The following is a 13,141-nucleotide window of genomic DNA, read 5'->3' as shown; positions in this document are numbered from 1 at the left end:
AGTGCTTCATACGGAGTGGTCTATAGGCAAAAATCGCTCATACACGCTCACTTGATCTTTGCACGAAAACCCTTCGTGTTTCCGAACAAAGAGGGGCAGCTGTGAGCACGTGATTTTTGCTTCACACGACAATCGCTCCAAAAAGAAATAAAAAATATATAATTGGCCCCGCTGTACAATTTCGGATTTCTGTGCGGCACCTTGTGGATTTATTTGTGATTTTGGCCCATTCTTATTTATTTACTTTATTAAAATAAAGTTCAAAAAATATATATGTGTCCTGCGTAATTCAAACCATAATTCGGTCGTTAAATAGAAAATCGTGATTAGGCATTTTCGTCCGTGATTTTATTTGGTTTGACCTTACCTGTTTTGAAATATTTTAGTATGTGTGCAAATAATTGTATTTGAGTGTGTATTTTAATTTGATTTTTGGCTTAGTTTTGTTTTAAAATAAATAAGAAAAGAAATAAAAATAAAAAAAAAAAAGAAAAAAGAAAGGGCCCTTTCCGGATTTGGGCCAATTTGTTAAAATTGGCCCAACGAACTCAGCCCAAGCGGACAGCCCAAGCCACCAGTCCAAACAGCCCACCCCCAGGCCATGAAACGACGTAGTTTAACACCAAAGCTACGTCGTTTCGATGCCAACCCATCACAACCGTTTAAACCAAGCCGATCCAACGGTCCAAGATCAATCCCCATAACCCATCAACAAACCCGACCCGTTTACACCCGGACCAAACCCAAACCCTCAACACTTGAAACGACACCGTTTCACTTAAGACCATCAGATCCAAACCGTAGATCTAGATTGATCTAACGGTTGAGATCAACCCACCCACTAACTATATAAGCCCAAATCCTTACCCTACCCCCCCTATCCAATACCCCAGCCTCATCGTCTTCACCCAAACCCCCGAACCCTAGAGCCGCCCCTGCACACTCTCACCAGAAACCCGGCGGCCTGAACGCCGGTGACCTTCCCCTTAACACCCTAGAACCCCCTTGCCATCCTGAACATGGATCTGCTAACCATGTAGTCCGAACCATCCCCTAGGTCCTCGAATCTTCATTTGAAGATTCGAGTTAAAACTCGTTTTACACCAACCAACCCCAGCTTCACACCAGACACTCCCCAGACCCCCCTCGTGACCAAACCATACTTGGTTTGGTCCGAATCTGACCAAGGAAGCCTGAATCCCGGATCTGAGCTTTGGAAATTTTTGTATTTCTTCGTCACTGGTTTATACCGGTTCAACCGAAGAGGTTAAGGTCTAATGGACTTTAATCAAAGTGTTTCTCATCTGAGAAACACTTCGATTAAAATCCATTCAGCCTTAAGAAAGGTCTGTCCAAATCCGAGTCGAGGTTTTGATTTTTCAAAGATTTGAGGTGAGTCTTGTTTTCTTTTCCTTTTTTTTAGTCCGTGTGATTGGTCTTTGAAAGTTTGTTCATATTTGTTTTAATTTTATCAACTTTTGTTTGGCCACTTTGTTTGAGCCCCTGTGTTTGTCTGAATCCCTCCCCTCCTATTCTGATAAGGCGTACGTACTGGTGGTATTCCGAATTTGTACTGACTAACTGATTCCTCAAAATACAATTCTGTTTTAATCAGTATAAGTTGAGTCATGTGTCCCATACTTCTGAATGTTTGATTTTTGGCTACGATTGTGTATGTTAATGCTAATATAGTCGAGTCGACAAATGTCGTCAATTAGTTTCAGTAGTTCGAATGTTAACGATTGAACATTTTGCCTGCTGCAACTTTGTTTGAATCAAAGTAAGAATCAAGTAGGGTCATTTATAGTTGTATTTGAATCTGAAAGGATAGATTGTTAAGCTGCAATCTGAATTGAGGGCATGTGCACTTGTGCACAGCATGTGCATTGTGCACTTGTGCACAGCATGTGCATTGTGCACAGCCTGGTTCCTGCACAAAGGCCCCTTTTGAATTAAAAATAGTTTGACAGCGTGTGCTGTCAAAGCACACCCCTGCTGCCCATGCTCTACTTTAGTTTAAGAAGTATTAAACCTCACTTAAAAGAGTAAGACTGTCAGGGAATATCATGGGGGGATTTTGTTAATACTTAAATAACTAATGGGAATCTGAAATGGAAATGCACATGGGAGGGACTGGGGTATTCTGAAAAAAGGCTGTTTAAAAAAGATAGTTTTGAGGTTTATAAAAGGGGGGGAGATATACAGAACAGAAAGAGGAAAAAGGATAGACACTGGACCTTGAGGGCTGTAAAAGAAAATAAACACACACAGTGAGGAATTTCTGGGGAAAGAGAGCTGAATAGATAAGGGAAAAGAATATAGACATACTGTGAGGAGTTTGAAAAGGAGAGCTGAAATACATACAAAATAGATACACATAGATAGAGGGAGATTAAGGGATAGAAGGGATACAACCAATAATCAGAAACTTTCTTCCTCCTATTGTTATTGGGTTTTCAGTTGTTTCAATTTGTTCAAACCAATTCTGATCCTCTGAAATCCCAGTTGTGTCTATTAGTTGAGTGCTCTCATTGGTTTACTACTGTTTTGATCTATCTGGAATTCTGATTCTACTCCACTGGGTGCTGTTGTTATTTGGCCATTTGTTCTCTATTGGCCATAGTTGCATCACTGCATTCGAGCTTGTTTCTTGCTGCATTGCTTTGTCTGCTGCTATTCTGCCCTGCTGCTACTGATAGTGCTGTGATTGCTGCTGCATTTTTGTTGTCATCATACTCTGCTGACTTCCCCTTTTCCTTCAATTGTCAAATATTTCCAGGTACACAACCTCTGAAACTTTGTATGGTTGAAAGTTTGAAGTTGAAGCAGAAATAAAGAAAAGAACAGTTGTTCATGTTATAACATTGGTGTTAAAAAATAGGTCGAATGTTATTTGGGATTGTATATTTTACTGCAAACTGCAAACACTTTGTATAAACTAGCATACATTCTGTTTGAGATGGACTGTCAGATAGCATTGTTCAATAGTAATGACAGTATGACATAGACAACATGTTTTGATTTAGTATACATTCAGTTCAGTATAACACTTGTTTGGTTTAGTTATGACTGTATAACATAGAGTCATAGGCACTTGTATGTATTTTGCCTAGACCACTGAATCAACAAAATTGTGGTACTGGGTCCGGGATAAATGTATCCCAAACAAACTCCCATGCAGTCACATTAAGAGTCTGGCTATGAATGCCAGTTCTCCTGTCAGTTCATTCGCTCCAATGCAGGTTCGATACTGAGTTTCGGTATAGGTTGTTTGTCTCGAAATAATGTGATGATTGTTGAGAAAAACTAATAACCATTTTTTGAGTTCACTTAGTAGTAACTCCCCTGGTAAAACAGTCGATTTCGTTTATCAACTTCAAATAGGTTAAAGTGTTAAAAAATAGAACTTGGAGGTCATTAAACATAACTCAATGTATGTTGTTAGTTTGTTTGCAATCTCATTTAGCGAATTAATAAGTTATCCACTCGATGAAGACAAAGCATGCGGTAACCCTCACCTTATGAACAATCAATCAGGTAATCAAACAAGTTTAGTTCCGGCAAACATAATAAGGATTCAGTCCGTATTTGTCCAAACCCGCAAAATTCGGCATCATCCTTCTCTTTAAAGATAAATGTAGTAGAAATGTAGTCATTGTAGGGTACCCTTCTTAAATAATGAGACGAGCCTCGCCGAATAAAAAATGCAAACTGCGGGGCCCTCAATAATTGATCACGACAAATACTTAGAATTTGGGAGGGACTGTTTAGAGAATTCCACTACCTTCCCCAAAGATAATAACGCGTTTAGACTCTTTAGGCGCGACTTTAAGTTAAAATATATTCTTAAATTCGGGTGCACATTGATGTGACCCAAATCCAAATCTCAGCGAAGTCAAAATGTGTTGACGATCACGGGTGCATTGATTGTGACGTGGTTCGAGACGCATCTTCACGACGTTGCAATTCTATAAAAATAAATGATAATGATAAAAGCGGTTTAAACTTAATGGGAGCACGCAAGTCATAACATGTATTTAAATCAGATATTTAGCCATTATAACAATTTAAGCGACCGTGCTAGAACCACGGGATTCGAGGGTGCCTAACACCTTCCCTCGGGTCAACAGAATTCCTTACTTAGAATTTCTGGTTCGCAGACTTCATTTGGAAAAGTCGAATATTTTCCTCGATTTGGGATTCAAGATAAACCGGTGACTTGGGACACCAAAAGCCAAACTTTTCCCAAGTGGCGACTCTGAATTAAATAAATAATCCCATTTCGAATATTGTCACTTAAATTGGAAAAACTCCACCCGCGCATCTAACCCCTCGGGGCGGGCGCGCAAAAAGGAGGTGTGACACATATGCTCGCAAAATAGGACACAATTGTCGTAAATATCCTTCAGCTGGTGTGGGTGGCGGTGGTAATCCAGCTCCTGGTATAAGTTCGTCGAATGTACCCAACAATCAAGGATACACCTAGTGTTTTATTTTTGTAATATTTTTTGTAATAAGTGTTTGTACTTGTGTATGTTGCAATATCTAATAAACAAAATTATGTTCCACAATCTTGTTATATCTTATTTTTTAACATGACCTTTTGAATTGGGATGATGATATGGTAGTCCAACATTCAACTTATAGGTGTTAGTAAAGAAGACCAATCTGAAAATTGAAATTTCACAACATAATATTCGAAGAGATAAAAGCACAACAACCATAACTAAAGCAACATACATGAAAATAAAAGATAATAAAGGAAAAATCAAGACATTGCTGTTTTGTTTCAGAAAAATTGAATATGTATAGCGCGGTACAATACTACATTTTGTGTGTTGTCTTCTCGCAAAAAACAAAACCTGAATTGACTGTGCAAAAGCTGTTTCGTTTCAAAAAAATTGAATACGTATAGCGCGGTGAAATACTACATTTTATGTGTTGTCTTCTCACAAAGAAAAGCTGAACCGACTGCGCAAAAGCTGTTTCGTTTAAGAAAAATTGAATATGTATAGCGCGGTACAATACTACATTTTGTGTGTTGTCTTCTGACAAAGAAAAGCTGACCGATTGCGCAAAAGTTGTTTCATTTCAGAAAAATTGAAAGTAGTATAGCGTGACACAATACTACATTTTGTATGTTGTCTTGTCGGTTTGAAAAGCTAAACCGACTGCGCAAAAGCTGTTTTGTTTCAGAAAAATTAAATATGTATAGCGCGGTACAATAATACGTTTCGCGTGTTGTCTTGTCGCAAAAAAAAAAAAGCTGAACCGACCGCGCATTTTGTGTGAAATCTTGCCTATAAATATGTATAGCGCGGTACAATACTACATTTTGTGTGTTGTCTTCTCGCAAAAAAAAAAAAGCTGAACCGACTGTGCAAAAGCTATTTCGTTTCAGAAAAATTGAATATGTATAGCGCAGTAAAATACTACATTTTGTGTGTTGTCTTCTCGCAAAGAAAAGCTGAACAGAATGCGCAAAAGCTGTTTCGTTTCAGAAAAATTGAATATGTATAGCGCGGTACAATACTACATTTTGTGTATTGTCTTCTCGCAAAGAAAAGTTGACCGATTGCACAAAAGCTGTTTCGTTTTAGAAAAATTGAAAGTAGTATAACGTGGCACAATACTACATTTTGTGTGTTGTCTTGTCGGTCTGAAAAGCTTAACCGACTACGCAAAATCTGTTTTGTTTCAGAAAAATTGAATATGTATAGCGCAGTACAATACTACGTTTTGTGTGGTCTTGTCGCAAAAAAAAAACCTGAACCGATCGCGCAAAAGCTGTTTTGTTTCAGAAAAATTGAATATGTATAGAACGGTACAATACTACATTTTGTGTGAAATCTTGCCTATAAATAACAGGCGCATTGTAGTAATTTTCTGCGCCTAACAATAACCAATAACAAATATTTCCATAAAAGCAAGGTTTTTCTTTACGCTTTAACAAATGTCTCAACCCCTTTATGTCCCAAGGTGCGAGTGCGGCAAAAAATGCATAATGCAAGATTGTTGGAAAGAATTTGGACGCCGCTACTGGACATGTATGAACAAGTTTTATAGGGTTCCCGATGAACCTGTTTGCAATTTTGAGGTATGGATTGATGAACCCTGTCAGTAGGAATGCTACAAAGACAAGTTGTATTCTCTTCGTAGTTTGTGTTTGAAGCAGTGAGAAAGAGAGCGATAATCCAAACGAGAAGTTGCGGAGAAACTCAAGGAGGTGGAAGAAAACAAAAATAAGCTGGAAGACAAATTTAAGTGGTTGGAGCAGAGAATACTAGACGGTTGTGACTAAACAATGACATGTACGTGTTGAGCGTAGTAGTGTATCTTTATGTTTTCCGTGTCATGTGTTTTCATTGGTTGTACTGAATTTATGTTATGTTATATTTACTATATTTGTGTTTGTGTTTGTGTTTGTGTTGTAGTGTTAAAATAAAATTGTTGTTCAAATTGTGTTAAAATAAAATTATTGCCATTATTTACATAATGTATTATTTACATAAAATACCAAAAAAAAAGAGTCCCACAGCCTGTGTGCTTCAATGCAGCCGCTGGCCTGAGGCGCATCCCCTATCGGCCGGGTACACTATTAGGATCATCCTCATCACGTCACCTCTTTATGTGAGGATGCGCAGCAGCATGATCGTCAGTAGAGCTGGCAAGATCGATAGAAGGGGCCGTTGGTCCTTCAGCAACCTACAAAACAATTACTAAGCTCAGTATATGAAAATATATATTAGTAATGTACGTGTTAAGTCAAAAACATTTTCTTACGATGGTCTCGTCGGGCTCCTGAATAAAGCATCCGTGGTGTCCTCATCATCGCATAAAGTGGGCTCTATAATGGGCTGAGACGAATCTTTAATAAGAAAATTAAAAATTAATTTATGGCAAATCATTAAGGAAAAAAACAAATTAAAATTTAACAGTAATACAAATATACACGCGCCTGTGATAGATCCGCATCAACCGCGGGGGATGAGCCAAAACTCAACCTGCACCCACCATCCACGTCTCGAGTCGGCCGATCCTCAACTGCGGTAGATGGGCCTGAAAAGAACTGCTCTACATCTCCGTCGAATGTACCCGTGATCAACAATGGATCTGACGGGGTTGCCTGCGATGCTGGCAGCTCCAGCTAAAGGCTATACGACGACATGCTACTGGAAGGCTCGTCTAGCTGAGGGATGTAACCCAGCTGATCATCTCCAAGATCCTCATTAGGTGGCTCAACAGGTGCCTCAACTCCCCCTTGTTGGGGACCACCTCCTCCCCGTACCCCACACCTCGTGGGTCACCCCTGTCTCGTGGGATAGCCTTGCCTCGTGGGGCATCCCTGGCTCGTACCGGACCCCTGCCTTGTGCGACAGGCCTACTCGGATGGTGCTATTGTGGCGCCACATACTCAGCAACGTGATCTAACCTCTCGTCCTCTCTGGCTCGCTGTAGTGTCCGGAGAGCCAACTCTACTACCTTGCGGCCATACTCTACGATTATAGGATTGTCACCATGTTGCTGCATCTGCAGTCCCAACTGGTAGAATAAATAATAAACAATAGCTTACACAACATTTAAAATATTAATTACATAACGTTATATCACAGTTATAAGTATGGGTTCCAAAAAAAACATATCAGTGCCTTGTGCCTCCCGACGTATGGTCTGTACCGATCGCCAGCTTGATGAACGGGGTTCCTGATTATCAGTCGGGTGTGACGGCGGTACCAGGACGTATAAATCTCAATAGTCGCCACCTGGATCTGTGAAGGTGGTGGCGGAATCAGGTCCTCTCGCTGCTCCCAAGTATGGACCTGCGCTTCTAGCCATGCTACAAATGTGTCGTCTGCCCTCGAATGATCATCCCGCTGATAATGTGTAGCCTCCCATGTAGGCTGACTCGGTATATTCTGCGGACGGTCAAACTGGAAAAGTACCCTCTTTGTAGCATGATGCTCCACAATATCGCGGCACATCAATGGGACGGAAGTGCTCCAAATTAGTCGGCCGGCTCGACAATAATCGGGCAGGTCAGCTATCAAGTCGTCGTTGTATGGCATCCAGACGAACTATTAAATAATAACATAAAAGTGAGTATGCGCAACACAAATGAATATATAACAAGTAAGTTTAGGTACATATTTACCTGGGCGGCATCCAGCATATCCAACACATCCCTGACAAGGGAGAGATTATGATGAGCATTAATGGCTCGGTAGTTTCCATGCCGGAGAACCCACCTCCTAGCTAGAGGGAGAAACAGAGGTGCTACATCTGGAGGTAATGATGATAGAGGTGGCTGCAATGGCAGGAACTGCTCCCAGGCCCAAACCTAACATACAAGGTCGACGTAAAATTTAAGAGTCATTTTGACTATATAGAATTGGAAGTAATGAACAGAGTATTTGAATAGTCACCTGTAGAAGCGGCAGAAAACCACATATGTCGCTCTGGGTGCCCATGCTAGACCAACACATACTCCTATACAGGTAAGCGAGAATAGCAACACCCCAACTGTACTGGGGTAACTCATCTAGCTGCTGAAGATGATGAAGAAATCGCATACTCACTAGATTTCCCAAAGTGTTCGGGAACAAGACACCCACAAAAAGAAGGAGCAACACCAACCTCGTGTACTGGTGAATATGTAGATCCTCTGTCTCGCCGGTGATGTCGGCGTGCAATACCTTTAAATGCTGTCTAATAGCTATTACAGAAATACGACTGCCTCCTGAAGCTGCATCCTCACCCTGTGGGCTAAAACCAGTGAACTGCTGCAGCAAGTCCAAATACTGGGCACGCATCATAGATCTCATATACTGAGGCAGTGCAACGACCAGTCCATCAGCATGTCGCCCATATAAAACTTGAACATCCTGAAACATGATGGTGGCCTCGCCAATTGGCAGGTGAAAAATGTGCGTCTCCGGTCGCCACCTCTCTATCAACGCCGTGATTAGAGACCAGTCGAGCTACAACCGCCCAATCTCAAAAATCCTATAGAAGCCCGTATCACGCAGGCACTGGACTAGCGGGAATGAAAACCTCTCTCTCCCTGATAAAGTCCTACACGCCGTCCACTCTCCTGGCGCGGAGAGTCTGCTCCACTAGCTCTCCCTCCCAATACGTAGTCGGACCTATGATCGCCCTGTAACACTAATATCTCATCTGAGAAAGGTCCAGGATGCACCGGCGGCACGTCCATGTCATCTACTGTAAATTAAACAATATTATTTGTGTGTTAGTTTTATAAATTAAATATTTAATTATTTAATTGTACATAGTATATATATATGGGTTCCAGGCTCGGTATTTGAGGCCCAATAACACCAAACTATCCTGAATTCTTATGTGTGTCAATTTCAATATTTTTAGAATTTTGTTAGTTTTATAAATTAAATATTTAATTACTTAATTAGACAGAGTATATATCTATGGGTTCTAGGCTCGATATTTGAGGCCCAATAGCACCAAGCTATCCTGAATTCTTATGTGTGTCAATTTTAATATTTTTAGAATTTTGTTTTAGTTTTAAAATTAAATATTTAATTGGAAAAAGTATATATCTATAGGTTCCAGGCTCGATATTTGAGGCCCAGTAGCACCAAGTTATCCTAAATTTTTATGTGTGTCAATTTCAGTATTTTTAGAATTTTGTTAGTTTTATAAATTAAATATTTAATTATTTAATTGGACAAAATAAATATCTATGGGTTCCAGGCTCGATATTTGAGCCCCAGTAGCACCAAGCTATCCTGAATTCTTATGTGTGTCAATTTCAATATTTTTACAATTTTATTAGTTTTATAAATTAAATAATTAATTTTTAATTGGACAGGATAAATATCTATGAGTTCCACGCTCGATATTTAATTTGACAGCATATATTAATTTGTTAGTTCTATGTGTTTGTTTTATAAATTAAATAATTAATTCTTGTAAAGTGTAATTGGATAGAGTTTGTAGTTAGTAGATACTTAAACTACAGAGATTCTATGCTAAAAGGCTCTATATTTTACTATGCTAAAAGGCTCTATATTTTACTACACTAAAAAACTCTATATTTTACTACGCTATAAGGCTCTATATTTTACTACGCTAAAAGGGGACTATTCTTTAAGCAAATAAATAATCTATACTAAATAAAAACAACAAACATATTTTAATAACATAACATTCATGAAATTACATATAAAACAGTAAAAGAAATTTATGAAAAATTTTATTAACAAGAAAAAATATTTCTCAACTTTAACTATTTTTTTTAAATACTAATAATTTAATCCGGATAAAAATAACATACAAATTTAATCGCAAATAAAATACAAAACAACGTAAAAACACATTCAAGACAACAAATATGCATTATTATACAAGTTTCGTCATAAACTAAATCTGAATACCTCGATTTATATTTTTAGAAAAGTCAAAAATTTGAAATTTTGAGCTCGAATTAAGGAAACCACAACAATCGAAGGCTTGGGTTGTATGCGGGACCTACAATCTTCACTTTTTGTGTGACGGGTGGAGTCCACTCGAATTTTTTTTATAATTTGGGGGGAGGGGACCGCTGCTATATTTTAATGGAGGAGGGGGAGATGACAGTGTTCTGTCGTGGGAAGAAGAGGGGGGGGGGGTTAAATTTAAGGTGTAAAACGCAGTATAATACTGTGCTATAGTAAAACGCAATATTATACTACGCTTTATTTTAAAGGCTAAAATTCCATTAAAGTAAAACGCAATATTATACTGCGTTTTAGGTACAAAAGTAACTTTTTTTTTTAAAACCGTAGAGACGTATTTTTACGTAACTGAAGTATTCCCCGACTTCTCAGAAAAAGAAAGTGCACCTGTTGATGAGCTCGACCTTGACAATTTCCATTCATCCATATCTAGTCTTATCTGGCTTAACTACAATAGAAATCAAATATTTTTGTGCAAAGTTACTTTGACATTATTGTCATGTAAAGGAAAATTACAGGTAACTATCCAAAAAATAAATTAAATGGAACCAATAACTTGAACAATAAGGCAATTAACATGCGCGACAACAGGTTAAATTAATTGACATGCAGTGTAAAAACTCATTTTACTGCCAGTATATGTAATTAAATCTTTATTAAACCTGCGAAACTCGAGTCTCAAGGACGGAAAGTCGCTCCATGAGTGTGCCTTTGTGATGAACTTGTTCCAGAGCAGAGGACGTCAGAGTCAGAATCCTGAAATGCCATGTTTCTCTTCCAGAAGCTGCAGCTGCATCTCCACGATTTCGCAGTTGGTTAGCAAAATATTTTTACGGTTAATGACAAATTTTTATAGCCTAACAAAGTTTGTTATGACATTTTAAAAAAATTATTTCTTTCTTAAATTCCGTACTTAGCTGAAAACTACCTTAATTTGATATCTAGTGGAGGAAGAAAGATCAAATTACAAGACGATCAAGTCGATCTAATCGTGGAAGAGCAGGCAAGGAAGAAGCCAAGTCTTGATTTTCTTGTTGGATCATAATGCGTACCAAACAAGGGCCTTATTTTTCTCTACTACTATAATAATATATATGCGTAGTAGTACAAATTTATGAATATATTGCGTTTTTATGTGCCAATATTGTTCAGTATTTATCAAGTCTCTCTTTCTTGCGTATAAAAGAAGAGAGAGAATATATGCAGAAATGGACACAGAGCTTTCAAAGAAGTTGAAAAAGCAGTTGGCGATACTTAATACTCCCTCTGTTCTATTTTATGTCAACCTATTTCCTTTTTAGTCCGTTCCAAAAAGAGTGAACCCTTTCTAAATTTGGTAACAATTTAGCTTAAAGTTACAACTTTACCCTTAATGAGAAGCTTTTATAACCACACAAATACTCTGGGCCCCATTTGGACTTGTTTAGGACCACAAATTCTAAAATTCTTCATTTTTTACTTAAACTCCGTGCCCAGTCAAACAGGTTCACATAAATTAGAACGGAGGGAGTAAGTAGTAGAAGCCAATTAACAATAGGGACGTGGGGGGTATTAATAAAAGTATTATCTTCCCTTATACTGCAAAAAGAAAGCGAGCAGAAAAAAATATTAAACAAAATGATATGCTAATAAAAGTTTTTGTTAACAATGTAATAATACTAAACAATGAATAATATAATTAAATCTAACATGTGAATTACTATTACATATGATAGAATGGTCAAACATGAAGTGTGTACGGCAATATCTGTTGCCGAAAAGAAAATCGACGCAACTATTTCACAGTCTTTGGACAAGGTTATTGGGAACTGTTACTGCTATTTGTTCGAGTGATGCGAAAAATATTTCATAGTCTTTGAATAAAGTTGTTGGGAACTGTTAATGCTATTTGTTCGAATGATGTGAAAAAGAAAAGGTGCCTAAGTCTAAAGGTGTCTTGGACATAAGTGGGACAGAGGGTATGGGCAACTTCTCTTGGATAGCTAGAAATATTCTTTCTCATTATTATATAAATAGGTTATTGTAAAAAGAAAAAAATAGAAAGATATTGAAGATTCTCCATATTTTTTCTCATGGTATCAGAGCATCACTAAGATATTATTTTCTACAATTTTCTCTTGTTCTCCTTCTTCTTTGAATCTCCATCAATATAAAGATGGTTGAATCAAACACTGAAAATATTTTTTCTGATCCAAAAATGGCTGAGACATTGGCTGAAAAAATAGATGCTTGTCATCCTTATTTTCTGAACAACTCAGATTCTCCGGGAATGAATCTCATCAATATAAACTTTGATGAAACTAGTTATGCAAACTTGCGCAGAGGCATCTTGATATCTTTATCCGCTAAGAACAAGCTTGGTTTTATTAATGGAACGTATACCATGCCAACAGATCCACCGATGCAATATCAATGGAGGAGGTACAATGACATGGTCATTACTTGGTTGCTTAACTCTCTCAGCAAGGACATTGCAGAGAGTGTTATTTACTCTCAAACGTCTGAAGAGTTGTGGAATGAGTTAGAGCAGCATTATGGGCAAGCTGATATGACTAAGTTGTTCCAGCTACAAAGAGAGCTAAACAACAGCAACCAAGGAACTAATGGCGTGACAGGGTATTTCACTAAGCTGAAGAGAATATAGGACTAAATACTTTTATGACTTGCAACTG

At 38.1% G+C, this 13,141-nt stretch overlaps 1 protein-coding gene and 1 long non-coding RNA gene across 2 annotated transcripts; both read right to left on the bottom strand.

The window, feature by feature from the left end:
- Positions 1-6,537: 6,537 nt before the first annotated feature.
- LOC104225193 (uncharacterized) lies at positions 6,538-7,550 on the bottom strand. Its single transcript, XR_710527.2, has 3 exons — positions 6,959-7,550; positions 6,784-6,868; positions 6,538-6,705 (listed from the first exon to the last, which is right to left on the bottom strand). It is a non-coding gene; the product is annotated as an uncharacterized lncRNA (long non-coding RNA).
- A 62-nt stretch (positions 7,551-7,612) lies between these two features.
- On the bottom strand, positions 7,613-11,534 carry LOC104225194 (serine/threonine-protein phosphatase 7 long form homolog). The gene is made up of 5 exons (XM_070167537.1): positions 11,398-11,534; positions 11,132-11,259; positions 8,424-9,219; positions 8,153-8,338; positions 7,613-8,075 (listed from the first exon to the last, which is right to left on the bottom strand). Exons 3-5 carry the CDS (start codon positions 8,889-8,891, stop codon positions 7,614-7,616), a joined length of 1,116 nt encoding a protein of 371 aa, XP_070023638.1. The 5' UTR covers positions 8,892-9,219; positions 11,132-11,259; positions 11,398-11,534; the 3' UTR covers position 7,613.
- Between the last annotated feature and the right edge of the window lie 1,607 nt (positions 11,535-13,141).

The sequence above is a fragment of the Nicotiana sylvestris genome, chromosome 2, assembly GCF_000393655.2.
Source record: "Nicotiana sylvestris chromosome 2, ASM39365v2, whole genome shotgun sequence".
Classification (NCBI taxonomy): Eukaryota; Viridiplantae; Streptophyta; class Magnoliopsida; order Solanales; family Solanaceae; genus Nicotiana; species Nicotiana sylvestris.
Note: the sequence above shows the minus strand (reverse complement) of the source record. Positions and strands in the feature narration are given on the sequence as shown.

Coding starts and splice junctions, on each gene's coding strand:
- LOC104225194 (XM_070167537.1), bottom strand. CDS start 8,891: ATGTTTCAGGATGTTCAAGTTTTATATGGGCGACATGCTGATGGACTG. Junction 8,339..8,423: donor GTTTTCTGCCGCTTCTACAG/GTGACTATTCAA, acceptor CTTGTATGTTAG/GTTTGGGCCTGGGAGCAGTT. Junction 8,076..8,152: donor ATATGCTGGATGCCGCCCAG/GTAAATATGTAC, acceptor ATTATTTAATAG/TTCGTCTGGATGCCATACAA.